The 26,449-nt window shown below is 42.3% G+C and overlaps 1 protein-coding gene across 1 annotated transcript; it reads left to right on the top strand.

Annotated features, from left to right (window-relative positions):
• Positions 1–767: 767 nt before the first annotated feature.
• Positions 768–25,987, top strand: akt1 (AKT serine/threonine kinase 1). The gene is made up of 14 exons (XM_085931641.1): positions 768–976; positions 6,831–6,982; positions 14,527–14,655; positions 16,066–16,177; positions 16,457–16,583; positions 17,081–17,212; positions 17,338–17,403; positions 18,533–18,601; positions 18,721–18,846; positions 19,429–19,557; positions 22,226–22,440; positions 22,647–22,734; positions 22,840–22,942; positions 23,614–25,987. Exons 2-14 carry the CDS (start codon positions 6,937–6,939, stop codon positions 23,691–23,693), a joined length of 1,422 nt encoding a protein of 473 aa, XP_085787767.1. The 5' UTR covers positions 768–976; positions 6,831–6,936; the 3' UTR covers positions 23,694–25,987.
• Positions 25,988–26,449: the final 462 nt, after the last annotated feature.

The raw sequence follows: 26,449 nt of genomic DNA on the forward strand, positions 1-26,449 counted from the left end.
GAACTAAAAGCGTGTTTTTTTCCACCCTTCTTTTTTGGCAAACACTGACTCCACAGCAGCCAGGAACTAAAACAGTCATAGATCAACAAGTGAACAACTTGCTGGGGTAATGACTTTGGGTTTTTAATCTTTACATTTTAGAGTGAAAATGTTAAGGTTAGGGTTAAAAAGGCTGTGAAATTGGTGGGATGGATGATTAAAATAATTTTGCCTCCACTCTGTCATGCTTTTCATTATTTTGCAGACAAATAGCAAGACAAGTATGATTTTTCACAGTTTATCTGGGATCTCCCTGTTTACCCTGATTTTAAGACAATGCATATTGAATGTGTATCAGTGTTGGTTAAAAAAAAGACCCCTCTTCACAATTTTTTTTTCTGGAAAATTAATCAAGGGGCATCAGTATGGCATGCATCCTGCAGGTCGCCAGTTGCCCCGTCCCTGTTGCATATAATTGACTCCAATCGTTTTTTTTTTACTTAATTACATGCGTGTGCACTTTTTTACTTTCACTTAAGTAAAAGAATCGAATCAGTAGTTGTACACAAGAAAAACAAATTCCCTCTTCCATAATGTAATGCTCTTGATTGTGTGGTGCAGGGGTCAACGTTCATTCTTTGTGCCGAAGCTAATTATTGTGCAAACTGCAGTCCCACACGGAGGACGTCAAAGTTCATCAAGGCCACACACGCACGCCAGAAGCCCCCCCCCCAGCCCCTCTAAATCCACTGCCTCCCCCCTCCAATGGGTTCGATGGCGCTGTTTTCTCGTGATCCATCGGCGCTAGGACCCGGGACGACAGACTGCCACAGAGGCATTGCAGACAGCGAGTTTGGGAGGTGTAGTGGAAGAAAGGCAAGAGAAACGGAGTAAATGAGAGCACTTTTGTCCAGATTGTTCAAGGACTTATCAACTTAAAATCCCGCTGAATCAGCTCACTAGAATGAGACGGACACATTGTTGAATTCCTGTCCAGGTAAATGTCCGCGTTTCGTTCGCATGGTTAACTACAAGAGGTCGACAGCTAGTCAGGGTATGTCCCCATTGTACTTAGATGGGATGCGGTTATTCTCACCCGAGCTGCCCTGCTAGGCCCCAAATCCTCTCTGTCGCTTAATGCAAGGCTGAAATATGTTACTTTCCCGACACCCGTTGGCTTTAAAAGTTACTTTAAAGTCACGGAGAAACGCTAGATTCGAAAGGGAACTGTGCCGTAAGCGTGTACTGTATTTTCCACAAGCAACATGAACGTCTCTTCAGATGTTTGCTTTCTGACAATGACCACTTTTTTTTGAGACGCAGCCCTCGGGCCCTTTTAGTTGAAACTTTAATCTTCTACGTTCAAATCCTGCTTTTGTAGTACTTTTATGACCCACGAGGGAAAACGAAGAAGATCAATGAGAGCGGCCCATTCATTGTTATGAACACTGTTTACGCTTTGCCACTGTACGGGCCACACATATCATTAGCTTTCTTAGCTTGTTGCTGCTCTGTTCCAACATCCACTTTTAAGATCGCGCTCCTTTTTATTTGCAAAACAATGTGCTGGCACTCCATTTATTGCCAGGGCTCTCCCAAAACAGGCCGTGTTTGTGTTGTTTTCACTCATTATCTTAACTTCTAATCAGCACGTAGGAAGTGTTGACACCGTGTAAGCCCCGCCTCATGGGTATTTACTGAGAATGCTTCAATGTGATTGCGTTCAAAGGTTTGGAAAGTCTTGGTATTTTGGATTATTTGCCTTTAAGTGGGACGGCACGGTGGAGCACTGTTAAGCACATCCGCCTCACAATTCAGAGGGTGCAGGTTAGATTCCATCTCCGGCCCTTCCTGTGTGGAGTTTGCATGTTCTCCCCGTGCCTGCGTGGGATTTCTCCGGGCACTCCGGTTTCGTCCCACTTCCCAAAAAACAGGCATGGTAGGGTGGCGACCAGTTCTGGGTGTCCCCTGCCTACTGCCCAATGACTGCTGGGATAGGCTCCAGCACGCCCGCGACCCCCGTGGAGACAAGTGGGACAGAAAATGAATGGATGAATGCTTTAAATGCTCACCGATAGCTATTTGACTATGTTGTTGACAGTTTTGATGAATATGCTTCTCTTTTTGCAACTCATGTCTTGTTAATATCATACTACTTATGGTATTGGATGCCTTTTAAGTGCTTGAGTCATTTGGAATGTGTTTATTAGTTTTGGTCCAAAAACATAGCAGTAATGTAAAGCATGTGATTGTATTGACAGTGTGAAGTTTCAATGACTAACACTTACTTTCCCATTTGCCTTCTCAGAGTACAATGTCCCCAGGCATGTTATACCCTTTCACGCCTTTATGCCAAAATGTTTTTACCGGTCATGAGAAGATGTCTATCCACTGTGTGTGCACATGGGGCCTTGCCATATGACCAGCCGAAGACTCAACACACCGGCGTAATGATCCTGCTTGGCGCTGCCTGTTCTATTTCGAAGATATCAGCCGTCTCCCACCCAATCCCAGTGCTCTGACGCAAATGTGCCATCAGGCGCATGCAGAATCTGTGGAATGCTGTTCTAAATTTTGTCCCTGTGCACAGTCAGACGTATTGTGCCCCATTGCGCCACAGGAGTTGAGACCTTATCACTGACAAGGATACGCTTCTCACAATAATTGCCCACTGTTGGCGTCACATGAGCGTACCCTTCTTTGGTTTGTGATGGCTCTCTGAGAACATGGCAGCCCGTCACACTGATAGGAGTTATTCAATTGATCTTGCTCACAATTACGACCAGGTTAGGAATAATGATTGAATATTGAATCTTAAAATAGTTTTGTGAAGGTGAGAAAATACCCAGATGTGCAAAACTGTTACGCATGTAGGCAAAAGGTGCAAAATTGAAGAACGTTTGACTGGTACTGGGTACAACGGTGGCTCTTAAAGAGATACTTTACTTATTTTGCCATTTTCAGCAATAAAAATGTAATAGTTTGTTTATAATTAATGCGGTAATTTATTTGTCATGTACAACTAATATCTTAAAAAAATAATTTTGCCACTAGATGTCAACTAAAAATGACATCAGAAAATATTTGAGCCGTGATTCGTCGTTACCTTAGCTCGAAGTGACTGTGATGTCATTTTCAGCAGATGAAATTGTACACGAAAAATAATGTTGTCAAATAAATGATTGACAAAATATTTTTTCTCCCAAAAATGTCTAAAAAAATAAAGCATCCCTTTAAACTCGTTATAAGCACTGAAGCATAGAATTACTTTGTTCAAAGAGTAAACCATAACAACGAATCATAAATTTCACTCAAAAAGCAGAAAAACCTAACTCATGAAAATTGACTTCAAACCAATGTAACTTTTGCTGTTCCCCTACAGAGATAAGTTTAGAAATCCTCATCTTGACCTCAGCAAGCGCCACTCTCCCAATATCGTTTTTGTAACCAAGTCTGTGCATATTTCTACATTTCTATCGCAATCGTCCTCAAAGGATTGCTTGCTAAGATACGCTGTAACAAACCGTATCTCAACGGCTTTTTTGATTTGGTGACACCAAAGGGTTGAACGCGTTAGCGTTGTTGGACGGGAGTCTCTTCACATAATGTGTCAACATTCTTCTGTTTTCAGTGTACATTCCGTTCTGTCCAGCCATATTGTACTGAGCAGCCAGTACTGGGATGTGTGTATGACTTTTGTCGTTCTGCTACTACCCTTCACGACTTCAGCTTTAGATCTTAAACCACAAGTAATTCTCTAAAGTATTTTCAAGGAACTTCAATGAGGAACTTAACACTCTCTATTTGACCAACCATTGCAGATGTCACTGTAGGATCCGTTTCCCATGATTCATGCTGGATGGTCTCACTTCAAATGTTGTAAATACTTGAGTAAAAGCGTATTCGTTTTTGTAACCGTAAACCAGGCGGCGACTCTTGCCCGCCTCAGCATGAGCAGAAAATAGAGCATAAACAAGCTTACGACCATTGATCTGCGATGAAGGAAGTAGTGTGGTTGGGGTTGGCCCGAATTTCTTCCTACTGCCGTAAACACTTGTGACTGTCCTCACTAGTGTATGTGTGTGTGTGTGTGTGTCTGGGGGATCTTCGCTTCATGACACTGATTTGCATTGAATGAGTTGGCCCCCAGAGCTGGTGCCAGAAAGATGAATGATTAAAAGCCACAGTGACAGTAAGGCAGGCAGGCGGTGGCGGCGCAGAGGCCTGAGGACCATGTGACCCGCTGTCAGGGTACTGGGTTCATTCAGTGGCTGCTGGCTGCAGCGCTGGCAGCAGCCCAGCTTTCTCCACACAGGCCGCAGTAGCAACAGGTCGCTCCCATTAAAACAGCAGCGCTCTGTTGTGGCTCCAGAGCTGCTCTTGTGCATGTGTTGCTTTTTCGGCTGCGGCGTACGCACCCCGGTTTGTTTGTCTGAAGTATCCCAATGTTTATATATAATATGTGAGCGCTTGTCACACTGTGTACACACAGAGATGCCAAAGGGTGCCAATAGCCTGGAGTTTAAATTGTACCTATTGTCTTTGATTTTTTTTATTTTCATACCGTATTTTCCGGACTATAAGGCGCACATAAAAACCTAAAATTTCCTCAAAAGCCGACAGTGCGCCTTATAGTCCGGTGCGCCTTAGATATGGACCAAATTCCTAAATTTAAACTGGCCCGAAGCATTGTGTCATGAAATCAATCATAAGTGGCCCGCTGAAGACTATGAATCAAAAAGACTATGGATCATTATTTTGTGATTATAAAGTAATTTGTTGCGTCTGAAGTTGAAATAAAAAAGATAAAATGGAGAATGATTTGATTTGGATTAAAAATCTGACATGATGCATTAATGGTGCGCCTTGTAGTCCGGTGCGCCTTATATGAGGACAGAGTTTTACAATGGGCCATTCATTGAAGGTGCGCCTTATAGTCCGGTGCGCCTTATAGTCCGGAAAATACGCTACTTAAAAAAACTGTGACAAGATTTCTTAAAAATGACAATCGGTTAAAATGGTCGGAACAGCTAACTCAACCAAAATTTAGCTTAAATCTAATTTTCTTCAGTGTGCCGCTTGGAACTTGTGTTTAAGTGTGTTTAAGGTTACGTGGCCAATCAGCAGCCAATTGGCTGCCTTATCCAAGTGACGATATGACCACATGACAAGAAATACACTTAACTCATGTGAATTGTAGGACACCTTTATTTTGGACACTTCTTGGGGATAGGCTCTTGTCTTGAATACTCACTGGGCCTTTTCCCAATTGCAAAGAAACTTTCCAAATACATCTGTAACTTTTCATTTGCACGGCCTGCCACGTCCCAGTCCAAAGTGGCTCACGGCCCCGTACTGGTCCACAGCCCAGCGGTTGGAGACCACTGCACTAAAACTGGACTTGAATAGCGCACAATAAATATTTATCATTAGAAAATGCGTGCGAGTAGTAGAATTGAGATTGTACTTTACTAATCGATTGTTTTCTTTTTAATGTATTTGTTTTTAATGATTTTTTAAAGACATTTTGAGTTCTCGTTCCATGATTTTTTTTTGGTTTTTTGTTTTTAAAACAAAACTTAACATCCTGCCCAATGTCTACTCCAAGGTCTCGCCACGGTTTGTGAGGACACAAATTCACTGCAATTACCAATAACAGTAAAACAAAAAACAAAATACCCCCCAAAGTCTTTTTGCTCATTGATAGAAGTAAGGGCAACAACAACAGCAGTAAAAGGTGTGTTTATCACCACACTCGGTGAGAGATTTATTTGAGCCAGGCGCAATAGTGATATGACTCGGAGTCTGTCAATAGTCACATCCACTTCCTGTTATTGTTCCTGGCAGTAGGCTGGCTGAGACCACTCACACAGAGCTCTTTTGATGGATTTACTCTGATAGAGCGGCGGCAGACAAATTGATTTCAGTGGAAGGGCAGAGATCGCCTGGTGCAGTGTGTGACATTTGTGTGAACAAGTGGGGAAATTGATCCCTTCTTTTTCCTCCTGTCCTACGTTCAAAGCTGTATTTACAAGAGGTAAATTGAGGGAAAGGTCAAGTGGTTTGTCATGATAGCCACCTGGTTTTGAATATTTGCAGTTGCTGGACATGGGCGAAGTGTGTTGGAATCATTGCTTCATTTATGTATTTAGCAATCACCGCACAAATAATTCAGTACACTTGAATCATTTTTGAAAATCCAAAACATGATTAAGGCCTATTGATTACTCTGATATGGCTTTACAAAGACAAGTGATGCATTTGTTTTGAATATCATTAGGTTATGCATGTGTTCCTAATTTTACGGCTCGTGAATGTGTCTAAATGATGAAGTCATTCTTGAGTGTGAGCAGGTTTGACATCTGTTATTATCTGATAGCATACGGAAGTTTGCATTGCACTTAGCCGAGTAACTGCGTCATACGCATCAGCTACTTTGGCTGTTTGTCTGGATGAGTTCCAGCCAAATTTCTGCGTGCCTACGTCGCTAGACAAACACGAGTAAAAATAACAACACTCAGAGATACGGCAGGTAAAAGTTGTTTACATTCTTAGACGGTTGTAGGCGACATAGTAAGCTAACTGCTATTCATTATTTTTCAGTCACCCTTTGTTAGTATTCAACTCTTGCTGTCAAATGTTTATGAATGAAAAATAAAACGACATATTCTGTCGAGGAGGGTTGTGCTTTGATTAAGATTATGAACACAGAAGATATGGTTTTTTTACTGCCTGAATCATTAGGCCTCCATTGCTTCTCTCCTGAGTTGACCTGAAAGTTAATATTCAAGTGGAAAAAAAATGTTCCACCACAATATAGGGCTAATTTTTTACCTTTTTCCAACTAATAGATAACCACAGGCCTCGTGTTCTGGGGTTGGGTAAGCGCAGAGATCTTTGGAAAAAACAAGTGACTCTCCCTTTGGAAATCCTGGCTCCTCTACCCTGTCCACCAACATGACCAATGTGGTGATCGTCAAGGAGGGATGGCTGCATAAAAGAGGTACGGTTACGATCCTTAAAATACACTTTAGAATTACATATATATGCTGACAATGTTTTTTTTTTTTTTCTGAACTGCACTACCTTCATCTCTTCTACTCGTGCACGGCTTTGCAAAATGAATTTGCTTAAGATGCCAGATGTTACGCTTCTGAAATATCCTGTGATGATTATCTTCAACTGATAGCACTTGCACAGCAGCAGTCGTTCAGTTGTGAAATATTGCACAGTCATCATCAGCACATTCACTAAAACCTGTACCCAAGCATGCAAATCTTGGGATATAAAAAAACAAGTAGCAGTCATACTGCACATTACAATCAAAATAGAGGAACCTGATTTCCTGTCGTGACCGCTTTGTTGTTTTACCTCAACTTAGCTAACTAATTGTCAAATAAGTAGTACAATTAAAAGCATTTTACATCAAATATTTCCAGAAAGCTTAAAATGTAAAATAGCCATGGAGTCCAGGGCTCTGACACAGCTGTGTGGTGTGGCGGGTGTTAGTCCCGTTGTTTGGATGAAGCGGCATTCCTCACATACCTGCTGACTTTGAGTACTTTATGTGTGCACACTATCTCAGCCCACAGCCATCCCTCAAGAGTCCACTACCACCACCACCACCACAGGGTACACGAAATGTGATAAGCAAACTGTTTGAGACCACTGATGGCTTTTAAGGCCCGAGGGCCAGGAGGATCCGGGCTTTTCCTGAAAAGAGCTGAACCCGTGGCTCTGCCTCGGAAATGAGATGATGAAGTTAGTCATAATGAAAGTACATAAAAAAATGATGATTTAGATAATGAGGAAATGATTATCATAGCACTTTTGTTGAACTTTTTAAAAAGAGAAGAGGAACATCCTTTTCGCTGAAGAGAACGTATTCATTGTAAAACATCACAACTGTGTCCTTTTGGTTTCTCTGCCCTCGTCCACACTTGGCTAATCGCTCCACACATTCACGGTTTTGGGAGCACAGATGATATGATCAAAAACACTGGTCAAAATATAACTAAAACAGCCGTGAAATAGTGACTAGTAAGTCAACAGTCATGCCGAGTTGCGGAAAATGTGCTCATACACTCAGGGACGGTCAGGTTCAAGCTGTGACGGCCGTCTACTTGTGACATTAAACAAACAACCTTTCAGGAACAGTGAGTTGGCGCACTGTCACAGTCGAGCAGCTGTGCCCTACGAAATGTCACCCAGAACCTTTTTGTGTTTTGATCGGAGGACATCCACCTGACTTTTTGACAGCAAGGCTTTTTGTGTCACGTCACTGTCATGAAATCTTTGCCCCAGAGCCACCGCACAGAAGGTGAACCTGTAGTGGCCATGTCTCGCTGTCCATCATTGCACCTCCCAGGTAGCACCTTGAAAGGGGTGACTGAGGTGGTGCCACCCAGTTACATCCCAACTCCATGTAAAGTTAGCTTTTCCCCTCATTCAAATGTCTGCGCAATGCAAGTTCTTACAAATCATAACCCTTCACAAACATTTTGTTTGTTCCGTGGACTTGGTCCGACTTCAAATACTTTGTTAAAGCTTTTCCTTGGAATGGTTTGGAGCAGTCTGTTCCCGCATGACTGTGCTCCATGCATACTTGGATGAGTTTAATGTGGAACAATTTCATCAGACCACCTTGGACTTGTCGACTTGTTTTTGCAGCAACCGCTGACGTCACAAATGTTCTTTAGATTTACTTCAAAATCACAAAGTCTTGAGAGAGTGGAGACTGTAGACTGGGGGTGGAGCAACAGCTTTTTTCTTTTTTTTTTTTTTTTCCATCTATACTCATTCGTCTGGCCATCCAGTCATCTTCTCCCTCATATCTGGGGTCGGATCGTAAGCCCAGACTTCCCTCTCTTTTAGCCACTTCATTCAAGGGGATGCCGAGGCTTTCCCGGGCCAAAAAGGAGACACGAGTCTCTTCAATCTATCTCGGGTTGTCCTCCCTAGATCAGAGCCACGTGCCACATATGGCCAGTTTGTAACTCAAAAGTAGTTAATCCATAATTGGTGTTCCACATTCTCAGGCATGCTCGATTCCTTCCTTCTATTCCTTCCAGCTTCCTACTTTCTTTGTAATTCTCAAGGGGTACATTTTTCTTCTTCACTTCTTTCTCTGTCTGTTCTGGAAGGACAGTTGTGAAATGCCGTTATCAGAGTGAAAGAATCATTCCTATTTAGTGTATGTATTTCTATATTTGGAGGGCCTATTGCCCTTTAAATGTGCCTGCAAAGTGGAGGAGACTGTTATTCCCTTTAGCAAGTGTGTTTTTCTGAAGATCCTGTCAAAGGCAGAGCATCGTCCAACATCAAAGAGGCAGATTGTGGCTTCCCCTAGTTTCCAGGGAAGTGCTGCGGCCAAGAACTCAGTGAAGCTCAACAGAACAGCGCTTGCCTGTCCTCTCCTTTTCCCTGGCCCTTGTGTGTTTGACTCATTTGCTCCTTGACAAGTATAAAGAGTCGACCCTCTTCGTTAGAATAACGAAGGCTAAGACGACTGTTGGAATTAAGTAGCATGCTCTGCTCGCGGTAGGGGCACATCAAGATGGGGAAGGAGGGAACAGATAGAGGGACTAGCAAAAGTTAAATAGTGACTCTAATGTCCCCACAACGTTGTTCACTGACCCAGTCCGCCTCACAAGAATTCGTAGATGATGCCGGCAGAGGGTGTTACACCGGGAAGCCAGAACTTTCTTGCCGCCGGCATAGACCCCCTACTCTTTGTGATTGGAAGCAGTCTTCCTGCTAAATGTGGTGGAGAGAAGTAAATTACTGGGCTACAGCTGTCTGCTGGCTGGTTTGCATCACGGGGGGGACCAGGAGGCTGAGGGAGGTGGCAGCTACACTGCTCACCTCTTCTCACAGCAAGCCTACTGTGCTTACTTTGCCGTGCAGAGTCCGCCTGCTTGCCTTTAGCACCAGGTTCAACGGAGATTAGTTTCCTAACATTTTTACTACTGCAGGGATGCACGTTACCACGATCGAACATCACATGACCAAACCCAGAAAACAGGTGAGCCGTGATTGGCCGTTACCTGAGCCCTCAGTACGTGATGTCATTTTCAGTTGACAGTCAGTGGCAAAATGTCTTTTTAAATTTATTGAATGTACATGAAAATAACAAAATTAGCAAATTACTTATAAACCAAATACCAACCTTTTACTGCCAATAAGTACACTATCCCTTTAAAGCAAACACAGGACCCGGCCAAACTCTCCATCTTATATCAACCCCGCTACTTCTCATTCCTATATGTACTCTGCCCACCCACTCCTGCTAAAATCCTCCAAGTCTGTCCCCATTCACAGATGTCCACTACTCTGTTGCTAAGATTATGACCCTGCTGAAAACAGTCCTATGGCGGAAGTGGCTGCGGACCAGAGCTCTGTCTCCAACATCAATCACATCACTGGCACCAGATTTTCAAAAGTGTGCTCTGTGCTGAAGAACGGTGATGCTCCGTTGTTTGTTTGTCTTGTATTCTGGTTTTTAGGCGCTAATAAGCTTAAAAATGTTTTTACTTGTTTGGCATGCAGTTACCGGGTTAGTTGAACCGTATCCATAGACTGCTTATTTACCCGGAGGAAGGGGGCAACTCTCAACCCTCGTGTGGCAGTTGGGACTACCCACAGTCTCTATGGTAATCAGCAGGTGTCACTCACCACAGAGAAGAAGCGAGGGCTTTCTTACGAGCGTGAGAAAGAGGGACAGCCTCCCTCGAGCCCCCACCCTGCTTCCTTCCTTTTTTATCCTGTTGGGGTAGCAGCGGCAACCACAGTGACGGAGCGAAAGAAGGGTAAAAGGAGGGGATAGAGACAGGGGTGGCCCTTCCCTGCAACCTGCTGATACTGCTGCCAAAGCCCTGGCATTCAAGTGCCACATCCAGCTGCATGGGAGCAGGAAGAACCAACAAAGTGGTTTCAGTAAGCAGGATGTGAAAGGTCTGTAAAGAGAATGGAGAAGAGTAAAAACCTGTGGCGGAAGGGTGTTCTTGCAATGGGAGAGGCCCAACTCACAGCTCTGTGCCCGGTGCATACGAGAGTCGCTTATAGTGACCCCTGGCATCAGGAAGACCTCTTCTCCTCTGGAAGCAGACCACTTGCGGCTCATTGAGATGCAGGGCACTTGGTGGCAGGCTGCAGCTGCAGCCGACAGGCAGAACTCGGCAGAAAAGGGCTGAGGGGATGGCGGGGCGGCGAGGGGACAACAAAAGGCACCAACCCCCCCTCTTCCAACGCAATGGAGTTTAAATTCTCTAATCCTCCACCTCCCCCTCCTCCCATCACCTCATCCGATTCTCACCACTCACAAACACACACATACTCTGTTCAGTTCAGTAGTTAGCACTTGCTCCATTCCTCGCATCGCCAAGCCATGAATGGCCGGGCCCCGGACAAAGACCAACAGCAGCCCCATCGGGAAGTCCGACCTCTGTGTGTGGGGACCCGGAGACGGATTTTGTCTGATGCTCTCTGGTACCTCTCACTGTGTTAGTGTGCATTCACTTGTTCGCAGTTTATAGAGGACTTTGGATATTTTCGGGGGTTCTTAACATCAGTTGGATCGATGCAATGGCTGTCTGATTTTTTTATTCTTACAATATATAAAATGTACTTGCCCTGATGTGCACCAGTGACTAAACCTCTTGTCCTGTCCACCATCAAGGTAGCACCTTGGCATGATCAGGTTTGGGGTATGGAGGGGCGTGTCAGTGGCAGGTTGTGGCTGCCGTACAGCAGTTGGCAAATAAAGATGAATTCTGTTTGTTTGGCAGTGGTTCTCTGTTCATTATTTTCCACTTTGCCCAGCGCGCATCCCCGACCTCAGCAGCTGCTTGTCATGTAAAGATACTCTATCAGTTCCTGACAGCTCTTCCGATAAACACACACAGAGTACACAAAGCTAATACACACTCTTCTCGCACTTGTACATATGCGGGGAACATATGTAGTGATCTGTCTCACTACTCTGCTCAGTTCTTTGCACACTATGAAGCTTTCACGCCCCCTCGACTTCAATCATCTTCTTCTGGCATCAACTCTGTCTTATTCTGTCATACAACCAGTTTCATTGAGTAATGCTTTACTGGGAATGCGTGGGCTCTATCTTTTTTATAGTTCAACTGTGTCACAACAGTTTCTCTCTAAGGCTTGTCACATAGTGGTCGCTCTGTCTGCTCCCCAGTTTCCTGTATTGGAAGACACAGCATCAAAACTAATGATGAGCTAAAAGGAGAAGGCCCCACAATCTGGATTTTGCACCAAATTGCAAATAAGTATTGTCCTGTGTGATAGCTTAACCATCAGTCTCACTTTTTGTCATGCAGTGATGACACAAGAGATGTACTGTGTGTGGAAAGTAGAGTACAAGTGGAAGAGGAAGTCGTGTAAATAGGAAGTTCTCAAGGGTCATCTTTGTTGTTTAAGCAGACTGTGAAGCATGGGGGGGGGGGTGTTGCAGAATTGCACAGACACAAACACAGACAACCAGATGAGACTACTTCCACTCTTGTCATGTGATCTGCTTTGTGGTCGGAAACAATGTGCTGTACACCTGTAGAGAAAACCAGTATGTCATTGTGGCTATTATTTCACACCAAAATTAACCAATGATCATTATAAGGGGTGGATTTTTTTTTATTTTTAATTATTAATTATTATTATTAATTCAGCAACTCCCCCCCCCTATAATTCAATCTCAGAAAATCCTCAGAATCGTAATGTCTTGGCAACGTTTCCAAACAGCAGCAACCAAAAGTGGTTCAAGCACAAACGTTTTGAAAGTGCCATAAATACATCAGGACTAAGACCTACACAAGTAATGGTCCGTATTTTTATTTTGCCCCAATTTGCCCATTTATTTGAATTGAGAAACACAAATTAGGGCTTACTGAAGATGTTCATACATCTGCCATGTTATCTTTGTTTGTAATGATGGTGTCACATTATGACATGTCAGCATTGTGCACATACTGTCCTCAGTGTGGACTGGCATGGATTTTAACTTTGGGGGAGATATAGGTCAGCCAAAAACTGACCACAGAGTGAGACACCAGCTGGAGCCCCAATGATGGGACCAGGCCAAAGAAAGACAAATTGTATGTGTGGTGAACAGCTGATACCCAAGTGACTTTATGCAGGCGTAGGCATTTTCGATTTCAGCTATTTGTTTGCACCTTGATGAAGTCACACTGACAACCTTATGATCAATTCATCCTCATCTTTAAAGAAAGAAAGAAAAAAGAGCTCAGGTTTGACGGATGACACCATGGATCTGAGCTAAATGGGATACGTTTGGCGCGACTGTGCAGAAACCAGATGAAAAATGATGTTTTGTGTGATGATTAGAAATAGGAGGCATCTGCTGCGGATTGAAGGCAAAAGTATATTGGACTGCGGGGGCAGATGTTTTGTCTTCAGGCCAACACCTTCTCAACAAGTCTTGACAGCTCATTTAGAGAGTGCTTCACCTCGTATCCGGTCAACTCTGCCAGAATGTCCATACTTTACTTAAGTGTCCCTTTCCTTTGCGTCTCATCCCGGAAATCTCGTTGGACTTAATCCCACTCGGATTTCTTGCTCTTGTCATTCTGCGATCCAAATAAATGCGACGCAGGAAGAGGAAGTTGGTTATTTTAAGATGTCAAATGTGCAAATCTGAAAAAGTGAAATGTTATGAGATAAGTCAATGGTAATTTTTTTTTCATTTATTTTAAATGATGAATTCAAAAATTGAGATATGACTAGTGACTATGTAAAACTGATTCCTTATCGAAATATATTGACAGACTCCCAATGATGATGAATCGAGTCTCTCGCTCGGTCGCACACACGCACGTGCAAACGCACGCTTCTGTGTTCGAGGAAATGGGCCAATTAAGGACAGCTTGCTACGACTCTGCATGGGGCTAATATGTGTCTCCATAATTAAAAATGAATTACTCTTTTTCCTTTATAAATATTCAAGTCCCCGCTGCACCGTGTGCCACTGTCTTGCTATAATACGTAAGCTAGTTTCCCCCCATATGCACAACATCTGGCGCAGCATTTCCTGAAGCGTCACCAGAATAAATTACGTTTTGTTGGAGATTGACACGCATGACTTGAAGTTATGAATGTTGTCTTTAACATGAGGCGAGATTCGGGTAAATGTATTGCACAACCACAGAAACGATAGACAGACAAAGGATCTACTATAGTCAGATGTGCGTTTAAAATATTCAAAGGCTCAGCGACATGACTTTTCTGTGAAGGAGACAGACGGACAGAGCAAAGGGTCCTGACTTGTACGACAAACCATTTGTCCTGCAGCTGACCTACAGTAAAAGAAAGATGGCCGTTTTGAACACTAGAACTGCATAGTAATGACCACATTGCAGGAAAAAGGTTGCACCTCGGGGAATTCACACCAAAAAAAAAAGAGGACAAGAATGACCACAGAACACATTCCCGAACAATATAGTGCAGCTTGTCCAATCGTTTCTGTATTATTTTGTCATCAAGTGTCATTTTGATGCATATTTTCTCTCATATCAGGAGAATACATCAAGACCTGGAGGCCAAGGTATTTTCTTCTGAAGAGCGATGGTACATTCATTGGCTACAAAGAGCGGCCGCAAGATGTCGACCAGTTGGAAACTCCCTTAAATAACTTCTCCGTAGCACGTGAGTATCTGCTTTCGAAGCAGCCACTGCATTTTTTCCCCCAGAATTCCTGCCAGCTTGTTTTCTCCATACTTGTGCTGGTGTAGCAGTTACAGTATGTTCATAAATAATCACTATAGATGAAAGAGTACTTTTTTTTTTTTTTTTGGTCTTACTTTAAATGAGTATGAGATTGCAATATAATAGTGACGTGTGTCTGAATTTGTGACACAAACCTTTTTTAATATATATATAAAATAAAATAAAAAAAACAATTATTGTTTTGGAAAAAAAAGTTCAAACTGAATTCACAAAGTTGAACCAGGCTTTCTGGGCTTCTCTGAGATGTCACCACTCATTAAAGCATGAAATAAAATAATAGAAAAATATTAATAATGAAATAAAAAATGATACAAATATTCTTTTTTCTGCTCAGGAATGCAAGTAAAAGAAACTATCTTTTAAATTTTAATCAAGACATACTATGCTGTACCATTATTATTTTTTTATTTAGAAAAAAACCCCCAATGTTATTGTGTCTTCTTTTTGCTTTGAACTTATGTTATTGGCTCCTGGCATTAATCCATTTCCTCCATGCATCTTCTGCGGTACCGTGCACAAATGCTAAAAGCTGCCCAGCACAATTCATCTTCAAAAAGTTGCTGTGTTCAATTCACTCTTCCAATGACTAAACTCTGCAATTAGACAGCCCACTGTTAGTTGAAATGTTTCCTCTCAGACACTTTTGAGTTATTGTGGCTATTAGCCGCCTGACTTCTATTAATCTGCTCCGAGGCGCTACCGCCATCAGCGGTCGCTTTGCTTTTCTGAGACCACGGCGCAGAGGACACGTGGCGCGTCGCTGGCGACGAGGGCGCGGCAGCTGGATTGTGTTCCAACCCTTGTAGAGCCATGTTGCGGTCTCAGTGGTGGTCCACTCTGCCGTCCTCCATCCATCACATTGAGGGCATTTTGTGTCACATTCCAACACATATGCTGACATTTTTCATTTGGCAGCAGATGTTAATGCAAAAGAGGATCAGAAGGAAATCTCTGCTTCCTGAATACACTTATTATTACATTATTCAAAACTGAAATTACAAATCGCACCAGACACTGCGGAGAAAATCATTATCATATTTTTCACAAGATCAGCCATACTTTTTATTATTTTTCGTTATAGTTGACCTTCATTTATTTTTTCACCTCTGTATGCTATATTATTGATTCACTGCTTAAAGTCAAGTACCAGAGGTGTTTTCCTCTACCTCAGTACTGTTACTTTCCAAATTAGACAAAAGTGTGATTTTTTTTTTTTTGTCGATAAAGACAAATGGCTACAGATATGAGTCTTTCTCTTCCCTTTTCATGCCCAACACTGGCCCTTCTCTTTGTCTCGCTTTTCCAACTCTTGCCTCATGTTATGCCCAGAATGCCAGCTGATGAAGACAGAACGACCTAAGCCCAATACATTTATCATCCGCTGCCTGCAGTGGACCACTGTCATCGAGCGCACCTTCCACGTTGAGACCCCTGAGGAGAGGCGAGTGAAAAGCGTGCCGTTCTCGGCTAACAGAGAAGCAAAAGACAAATTGTGTACATGCAGGATACAGGTCTCTGGTGAAAAAAACAACAACAACCAAAGTTTTTTTTTTTACTAGGAAGTATTGAAAATGTCTATTTAATCATAGTTACACATCCACCCAAGGTCCACTTGTCAGAACTTGTACTTGAAATTGCGCTCGTCTTGATAAAATGCCAATTATGTGATTCGACTGCTGCTTTGGTAAACAGCGTGATGTATTCTTTTTGCTGCCTTTAGGGAAGAATGGACAAAAACCATCCAAACAGTGGCAGAAGGGCTGCAGAAGCAAGAAGAAGAGATGATGGACTCCTCCCCAGACCCCATGGATATGGAGGTCTACTTGACCAAACCCAGACAAAAAGTGGTATGTCTGCCATTTTATGTTGACATATCTCAGTGTCCATTAGCATTTAGCATTCTGATTTATTTCAGCACACTAGTGTTGGCCTCGCCCTGAAAATCATTCCTTGTTCTTATGCCATTGATAGTCTCCTTTATTGCACCTTGCTCTCCAATCACAACTTCATCTAACCTTCTTTCTGCACTTGTCAGCTTCATTGAGTCTCTCAACATCAGCCTTGGGTGGCTTAGCGCAAGATAGCATGTCCAAAAGCCTTGCCAGACCCCCCCCCCTCTCTCCCCCGCGTGTGTCATGACAAAAAGGTCCAAGGCCATCGGATTCAATGTCCCTCACGAAAGCATTTCTAACGTTCTCTTGAGTAAAAGGGTCAAAGGTTAACTGAGACACAACCAGGAAAATGCATAGTGGCTGAAATAGTGCCTTGAATGCCACTTTGCTGCGGGTGGGATTGCATGAGTTTGTTTTCTAATTAGATGCCACTCTGTCTTCTGACTCTCCAGACTATGCACGATTTTGAATACCTCAAACTCCTGGGAAAAGGCACTTTTGGCAAAGTTATTCTGGTCAAGGAGAAAGCCACGGGACGCTACTATGCCATGAAGATCCTGAAAAAGGAGGTGATCGTGGCAAAAGTGAGTGGTTGCCAGTGAGATAGCAAAGCAGAGAAAAGACTCGGGGGGGAGGACACGGGAGCAATGACTTGATACCAAACCTTTGTGGGAGTTGCACAAATGTTCTTTGTGGATTCTTTTTCCAGGATGAAGTGGCGCACACACTCACAGAAAACAGAGTCCTCCAGAATTCAAAGCACCCTTTCTTGACAGTAAGGAAGCCCTTTATATACTTCAAGTAAACTTATTTTACTTTATTAAGAGCCTTGATTTTCAATTCTATTTAGTGTAGTAGCATCTAAGCTGCAGGCATTTTGTATTTTGCGTATAGAACAGCTAATAAAGTGAAGTCCACGTGATTGACCATACATAAGATCCATTGTTTCTGTCTGTTTACCATTCAGAGGTAGTTTTCAATATATACCGTATTGGCCCGAATAGAAGACGAGGGTGTTTTTTTTTTTCCATTGAAATAAAACTGGTCGTCTTACATTCGGGGTCTAGACAAAGGCTTTTTTCAAACTTGAGTCTTGAAAAAGAGATTTATTTAGTGTATCTATTTAGTGTAGTAGCATCTAAGCTGCAGGCATTTTGTATTTTGCGTATAGAACAGCTAATAAAGTGAAGTCCACGTGATTGACCATACATAAGATCCATTGTTTCTGTCTGTTTACCATTCAGAGGTAGTTTTCAATATATACCGTATTGGCCCGAATAGAAGACGAGGGTGTTTTTTTTTTTCCCATTGAAATAAAACTGGTCGTCTTACATTCGGGGTCTAGACAAAGGCTTTTTTCAAACTTGAGTCTTGAAAAAGAGATTTATTTAGTGTATCTATTTAGTGCAGTAGCATCTAAGCTGCAGGCATTTTGTATTTTGCGTATAGAACAGCTAATAAAGTGAAGTCCACGTGATTGACCATACATAAGATCCATTGTTTCTGTCTGTTTACCATTCAGAGGTAGTTTTCAATATATACCGTATTGGCCCGAATAGAAGACGAGGGTGTTTTTTTTTTTTCCATTGAAATAAAACTTGTCGTCTTACATTCGGGGTCTAGACAAAGGCTTTTTTCAAACTTGAGTCTTGAAAAAGAGGGGGTCGTCTTATATTCGGGCCAATACGGTAATTAGTCATTTGTAGCACTTTCTCTGTGTAATATCTACATATGAAGATTGTAATTCTATTTTATTCATAGCACACTGCAGAAAGGTTGAACGTTTTTCCCTAATTCGACTTTGGGCTCACGTGACACTACAGGACCATGTTTTCTGAGAACAACCCGCTTACATTTCACATCCAGTTATTTGTTATGAATTGTGACAAATTTTTCCTCTACAGGGGCTGAAATATTCTTTCCAAACACACGACCGCCTTTGCTTTGTCATGGAATATGCCAATGGTGGTGAGGTAAACTATTTTATACCATTTCCCACATTGATAAGTATTTATTAGTAGGCTGGTTGATATTTTCCCTTGGAATAACAGAACATTCTGTCTCCTTTCAATCTGTTTGGTTTCCCCCTCAGCTTTTCTTCCACCTTTCAAGGGATCGGGTATTCTCAGAGGAGCGTGCTCGCTTCTATGGTGCAGAGATTGTTTCTGCGCTTGACTACCTGCACGCCGAAAGAAACGTGGTCTACCGAGATCTAAAGGTAGAGGTTGATACTCGTCCATCATTGCGTCTCAAGTCTTTATTAGGGATCTATATTAGGAAGGAACTGATCACAGGTTGATATGAGAGATGTTTTTATAGAGCTCTGAATGTTTTAGCAGCAAGCATCGGCAGCTGATAGACCAGCCCGGTCAGCATTGCGCTCTCAACCCCAATTCCCTGACTCTCTCTCTCTTGGGTTTATGAGGCTGTATCTCAGTCCGCTAAGCTGCTGTAGAAAATGCCAGTGTAGCAGGATTGGTAGATGTGCTGACTCGCCCCGGCGCTGCCGGACACGTGTGAGCTACAGCGGCCAGACTTAAATGAAGAAAAAGGGAAGGCGCTAGCACGCGGAGATACTGAAAGGCCACGTTGTCTCACTTCGCTATGGCCGAAGAATGTTCATTGGTTTAACATTTTGTTACAGATTGCTATCCAGCAAGAATGCAGTTGGTATGGTAAAGCTGGAAGGATGCAAAATCAGATCTTAAAACTTTACTTGGAGAGAAAATAATTTGTGGAGTATAATGAACATACTGATTAATATCAACAAACTTTCTTGTGTGTGTCATATTCCCCGCAGTTGGAAAATCTAATGCTGGATAAAGATGGACACATCAAGATAACAGATTTTGGCCTCTGTAAGGAGGGGATCAAGGATGGTGCCACCATGAAGACTTTCTGTGGAACACCAGAGTATCTTGCACCTGAGGTAACCTAAATGTGTTTCCTTTCTGCAAATAATGTCTTTTTTTTTTTTTTTAACAGACAAATGACAAATATTTCCAAGATCCTACACTCATACCATTCAAGACACTTATCACATTTCTATGGTGAAAAGAGTTTGATGAGGTCGGGTTCTGATTACAAAAGTGTGTCTGGGTAATATGTACTCCCGTATTTATTTTGAAGAAGCTGACAGTTTTGAAGTAAGTTAGAAATCAGCGCGTGCCACCCCGTCACGTTGTAACCTGAGTAGATCCGAAACAAATTTGCAGCGTGTCGCTGGACATCAGTTGTTAAGAAGTATGTGGAAGAAAGGGCAGCTGTTCTGAAAATGCCTTTCTAATCTCCAGCTGAATTCTGTCCTTTAATGAGTGAGCGCGGCGTGCGCAAAGGGGCCTTGCTCTCATATTTGCTGTCTGAGAAGAGGTGTGGCTAAGTCCCTATTGCGTGCAGGTATGACAAGTGTCGCACAGTGAGGCCCGGAACTTGATACCGTATTGTGAGTATGGCTAGCGTTTATGTGAGAGGAAGAACACGAGCATTTGACCGATGGTGTAAAAATGTTTCTCTCAGAGAGGTTATGTGCGTGTTGACGCAGTTGCCTTATCGTTGTTTTTAGCCCCCATTTGGAATTATCTTGCTTGGTGTCATTGGCCGGGAGCCCCCTCAGGAAACGTGAGCTTCTGCCCCTGGAATAAGACCGCAATGGCTACAGCTGTTCTGCGGCATCAGGGGAGCCACAGCCTGACCTGGAAGGAACCAGTGTCAGTGTCCTCTCTTCTTAATGCCATATAGGTTGTTCTAAAAAATCACAAGCTAGCCTAATATGTGAATATTGACTCTCTTTACGCAAACCTGTTGTGTAAAATCAAATCCTACAGAGCTTCACCTGTTCCTGCCAAGCGCCCTCTTTGCCCCGCTCTCATCTCCGCTGAGGTGGCCAGCATATGACAGCTCCAGCCGAGAGCCAGGGAGACATCAGGGGCTGTTTCCAAGGCAACAGGGTCGCTGGCGAGCGTCTCTATGGAGTTCAGCTCAGGCAGTGTTACAGGTTGTTCTGCAGTAAACAATGACCTTGTTGTGTGAGCTGCACAGGAATGCCGAAACGTCTGGGAATATTCCATTCAGATCGGGAGCGAGGGGGTGGGGGGCTGCTCTCCTGAAAGAACTTCAGGGTCATATTCAATTGGTCTCTTTTATTATACTGTGGAAAGCCATCGAGGAGCTAACTGGTTAAAGGGACTGGTTAAAGGGTGACATTCTTGATGGCGTTTTTGACCGGTTTGTATTTACTGTATATTTTTATCTATTTATTCCTTAAGTCTGACTGGACTCCTCCACTTTTGGTAAATAATGTCGTGCTTGTGTAGGACACGGTGTGAGAGTTCCAAAATATTTTTTGTTTTCTTGTACCTCTGCCCTTCCTTTCTGCCACTTATTGGTGGAGTAATAGTGTTAGTCTGAGTCAGGGGCCCAAGCAGGCAGTCCTGGTTACGTATATGAGGGATGAGCTTGGCTCCTGCGCTCCTGGCAGCTTCACAGCTGTGGCACTCTTCTACATATATGGGGCAGCTGCGGGCCCAGCTGTCGCACGGTATGAATCACACGACAGCAAAGCTGGAAATAGAGACGGCCTAGTAATCCAAACCCCGCTCGGGCTTCGCGTTACTCCCCCCCCTCCTGCTCGTCCAGGCGTCCTCCGCAGTGCTCGCAGACACATGTGTGCACGCACGCGGCAGTCTTGTTCCTTTTAGGGACACATGCGATCATCTGTTTTTCCAGGACACTCCTGGCCCACGTGCTGGCTGCGTCCATATCTAATTCTATTAAGCCACTCACATCCTTTAACTGAAGTTGCTATTCTTGGGTGTGAATTACCTACCATCGTGCTCCTTAAGCTTTAAAGAGGGACAGACTGTTCTGTCTTTTTTTTTTCTTTTTTCTTTTCACCTTCAACATCCGCCTGGAGAGGTAGAATCCAGTACATGTCCCCAGGGGCTTTGGAACAACTGTGCTCAGCAGCACATTATTCATGCAACAGGTTGCACTCTTCAGTGAGCACTCCGCCACTGGAGTTTGTCTCATTAATAGTTTCCTATGAGACAAAATAGTTTCCGTTTTTTTTTTTTTTTTGCCGAGTGATACTCGCATTTCTAAGTGTTGGCCCCGACTGTGTTTATTGCCTCATATTTGTTTATTCCAGCACCCCACACCCCTCAGCAACCTGTTGGTGTGTATGTGCGGAAGGGCCCTAGGGCGATTAAATATGCAGAGCTCCAGGGGAAACACTATCCTCAGTCCTAATATGAGATGTGAGTCAGGGTTGGCCCCGGCCTGTGTCCAAACCACAGGTCAGTGGGGAGAGCAGGTGATTTTGGTAGCACATTAAGGAGTAACAGTTGCTCTTTGAATTTTTGCACTCGTCGCCCACATCATTCGGCACACCAGTAAAACGCAAATATTTTGTTTACTTTATTTGGCAACTTGAGAAGGACGTGACACATTAGCAATACTTAGAAGGATGTGGCGCAGTTCTATAAAAAAATCACCCAAAAAATGTGTATTGTAAAATTATTAATTCTCTTATATTGAGCATTTGTATCGTCTAGAATTGGACCATCTATTCATGTCCAACTTTACTATGAATCTCCAAGGTACTTGAGGACAACGACTATGGCCGTGCTGTGGACTGGTGGGGTCTTGGCGTGGTGATGTACGAGATGATGTGTGGCAGGCTGCCTTTCTATAACCAGGACCACGAGAAGCTGTTTGAGCTCATCCTCATGGAAGACATCCGCTTCCCACGGACACTCGGTCTAGAGGCACGCTCGCTGCTCTCTGGACTCCTCAAGAAGGACCCCATGCAGAGGTGTGGCATCAAAGCGGCTGTTCAACTTGGGCAGATTTAGTTTCTTATTATTTTTAGTTGTACAAATCGCTCACATTATTATTATTATTTTTTTTTTAATGATTCACCATGATGTTATTTTTTAATAGATTTTTATGTTTATTTAACAAAGGGTGTTTAAACAGATTTTTTTTTTTTTTTTTTTAACCATCCACTCATGCATCCAGGCTCGGTGGTGGTCCTGATGATGCCAAGGAAATCATGAAGCACAAGTTCTTCGCCGGGATTGAATGGCAAGACGTTTACGAGAAAAAAGTAAATTTCACACACACTTAATAAAAGATGAAAGCAGTTGTAATCGTAACCTTTCCCCAAAGTTAGTGTCCTCGTTGACAATTTTCTACTCTTGACCTGAAACAGTTGGTCCCACCATTCAAGCCCCACGTTACCTCAGAGACCGACACGCGATATTTTGATGAGGAGTTTACTGCACAAACCATCACAATTACGCCACCTGGACAAGGTAATGCCAAATATTTTAATGTTCCTATGCTTGCTAAATGTAGTATGTCATTATGTTCAACACACCATTTTCCCCTAAAACAGTTCTTTTTTTTTTTTTATTTCTTTTTTTTTTTTTTTAAATATACTTTCACATTATTCCAGGATTGAGGCCTGACTTCATCCCACCCCTACAAAGCCACTCATTAATAAAAAAAACTATTAGGGTAGTGTAAGGCCTCTGAGCTCCCTTGAGACCAGTCTGCCCTCTCCTGGAGAATCTGCAGAATGTTTTAGTGCATAATATCATGAGGGTGAGCTCACAGAGAAGATAAGAGAAAAAGTTTAATGGAATCATATTACACCCTGCTTAAAAGCACCCCCCTCCTAAAAAAAACAGTTACAGTTATTACAGTGACAGCCAGTCCTCGCATTACCGGTTATTGAATCATCATCTTGTTGAAACAACAATAAATCCTCAAACCTGTAATTGGCACATACCCAGTTCACACACAGTAATCTGTCCCAACATTCCGAGTTATGTCTATTTCAAAATAAATGTCCTGTAAAAACAGCCAACATTGTTTCATATATTTGGGAGTCCTCTTATTCTCTTCACATTCATTGTGTGGTTAAATGAATTGTTTGTCAATACACATTTTAAATAAATATGTGTTTTTCGTGCACCCCCAGACGACAGCATGGAGTCTTTCGACAGTGAGCGGAGACCCCACTTCCCCCAGTTCTCCTACTCCGCGAGTGGGGTGGCCTGACCGACACTTGCACATTCCTCAATCTCTTCCCTTTAAGCCGACTACATCCTCCAAAAAAGGGGCCCGCCGATTGTTCGTCACCTTACCGTGTTTACCCCCAAGTTGTGTTCTCAAGGAAGGAGCAAGGTCAAGCGCCAACACAGAGCTCTGTCTTTTTTTTTTTTTTTTTTTTAAATTAACACTACTTTTAATTTCTTGGCCATTTAGTGAGCAGGCATCCACACACCAGCACCTATGTTGCATAAATTAGGCCACTGCCTTAAGTTTCAAAAAGGGCTGGTATATTTTTTAAACCTGATTAAATGAATTAAATCATTTCCAGCAGAGATTCCAAATATGATGGAGCAAAGTTCTGTTGGTTATATGGTGTGTATGTATGTGTGTGTGTGTGTGTGTGTTGCTTGTCTCCTTTGCAAATCAAAACCAAAATTTTGACTTTTTTTTTTTTTGTTGGAGGGTGGGGGCTTCTAAAGTGAATGTAATGTTTGAAATAAATGATAGCTCTTGCATGCATCCCTTGTAAAAACCCTCATTGAATCTGATAGATTGATAGCGTAAAGATCTGAGCATATAGTATGCAAAAAAAAAAAATGGCAAGGTTCTGGATACTGTTAACTCATTCACTGCCAGCCATTTTCAAAAGAAGTGCCAGCTGTTTTAGAGAATTTTGCTTCATTTTTCAAGACACATAAAATATGTTTAGTTTAGATACACACCAAATCTACCAAATGGAAAAGTAGACGCTTTAGTCACCAGGAAAAGAAATCAACTATTTTATTCACATTTTGTGATCGGCAGTAGAACAGAAAATGTTTTACGACATGATAAATGAACTTTGGGTGAAATCGAAACATAAAGCCGAAGCAATAATCTTTATATGGGTGTCCTTTGATTTTTAAGACACAACAGTGGTGTTATTCCATAAACCAACGTTTAGGAATCGCTTTTGATTGCAAAATAATTACATTCTGTATTTCGCCATATACAGAATCACATGTCGGTTCACTGGCCGTCAACATCATATCTGCAATTTATGACAAACACACTTATCACGAAACATGATTTGCAAAATCAATATATACACTTTATGTGAGTGTAAAAATGCTTCAACTTGTGCGGGCGAGTGACGCCGTTATGTTCTTTGACTTGCAGCCGAACAGGGCTGATCTCAAATCAAAAATGGTGTATTGCTGCCATTTTTGGGTCAATACGCCTCATCACCATTCTCCCCAACTTGGAATTCTCGGTAGAGCAGCATCGGATCCACTTACACCCCTCACCGTGAGAACAACATAAAAGACGTGAAAACACATCTTTGGCACTGACCTTTTGGATTCTTAAAGGCATGAAAACGCCTTTGGCACTGAGTGAGTTAAAGTCTCTTCATCCTAAATGTTTGCACACTGAGGTGTTTCTTGTTGGGATAAAAATGAAATTGTCTTATTCGCTTTGCCTTCCTTTCTCAAATCTCAATGCTGCGCAGCGAACACCTCCGGGTTTCCCTCTGATCCGGATCAGTCGGGCCCTCGCTGACCCCTCAGAACCTCTTCCCTCCTGTAGAGTTTTTCTCCTAGTAGAGTATTGGATGTTTATCATCCAGTGCTTCCTCTGCAGCCTCAGTGAGGTCACTAGCACGATACATTTCTGTAGTAACACAAAGTGGGCTTCAGGGGAAAACACACCAAGAATAATCTTTCATGTGCTTATGGGAATTTGTGTCCGGTCCCTTACTTCTTATTTATGAGACCAGCATTTAAATATCAAGTTTTAATGTGCCAATGAAATGCACCTTGTTGCCCCTCAATGATTGTATCTGCATTTTGTATTTGTGGTTGGAAAATACTAAATTATCTTATTATATAATATTCAAATGTTGTGGAAGAATTAAAGCATTTTTAAAACGTGGCTGAAGCCAATCTGCGATCTTTGAGATCCAAACATGTACTCAAAGTTTGATTAGAGGTTTTCAATGTGGTTAAGATGACAGATAATCATTTTTCAAAAGTGCATTATGCCTTATTGAATGTAACGGTTTTTATGTTTTCACTTCAAAAACAAACTTTTTTTTTTTGTTCAATATGATTGTTGCTTATTCCTATGCACACACCCATCTTGCTGTCACCTGAAAAATAGGGAAATTCATTTTATATTTTGTTTTTTATTGCAACTTTTGTACCTGCCCTACCATATCCGCAAGATTGAGGACACCAGCTTTAGTAAACAAATAATATAAACTTTGTACACTGTTTTTAATTGTTTCTTTCAAACTGATGGAATAAAATGTCTTAATCCAATTTGTAGGTTTTTTTTTTTTTTTTTTTTTTACTGCTAATGATCTGTGTCAAGTTATTTCTTCCAAATAATTATCATGATAAAAAAGTAGCTTTATACCCGATATTAAGGCAGAATCATTAATTCATCTTGTGTAATAAATTTAAACAGAAGTGCTTCCCAATAATTAGAATACTGAAGAAAAGTTTGATTCCAAAAATAAAACTTAATTACCTACACATATTGGAAAATAAATTTCAGATGACCAACGCCTACCTATATTCTTCATGAAAAATATTTGTTGAGAATTAGTGTTTACATTCCAAATATTTGTAATGGTGAATTTTGAGTTCACATTGCCTGTAGAATACATGTGGGGAAAAAAATCATTAAAATATTTCACACTCTAGAGCGAGCTATGATCTTGACCTACAGACTTGATGTGGCTGACAAATGCACTCACAAAGGTTTCTGCCTGTGTCTTG

This window comes from Syngnathus leptorhynchus, chromosome 15 (assembly GCF_054491065.1).
Source record: "Syngnathus leptorhynchus isolate UIUO chromosome 15, UIUO_Slep, whole genome shotgun sequence".
In the NCBI taxonomy this organism is placed as follows: domain Eukaryota; kingdom Metazoa; phylum Chordata; class Actinopteri; order Syngnathiformes; family Syngnathidae; genus Syngnathus; species Syngnathus leptorhynchus.

Bases quoted from the DNA above. Each gene is read 5' to 3' on its own strand.
- akt1 (XM_085931641.1), top strand. From the start codon at position 6,937: ATGACCAATGTGGTGATCGTCAAGGAGGGATGGCTGCATAAAAGAG. The intron at 16,584-17,080 runs GTATGTCTGCCA...CTGACTCTCCAG, and splicing joins CCAAACCCAGACAAAAAGTG to ACTATGCACGATTTTGAATA. The intron at 17,213-17,337 runs GTGAGTGGTTGC...TTCTTTTTCCAG, and splicing joins AGGAGGTGATCGTGGCAAAA to GATGAAGTGGCGCACACACT.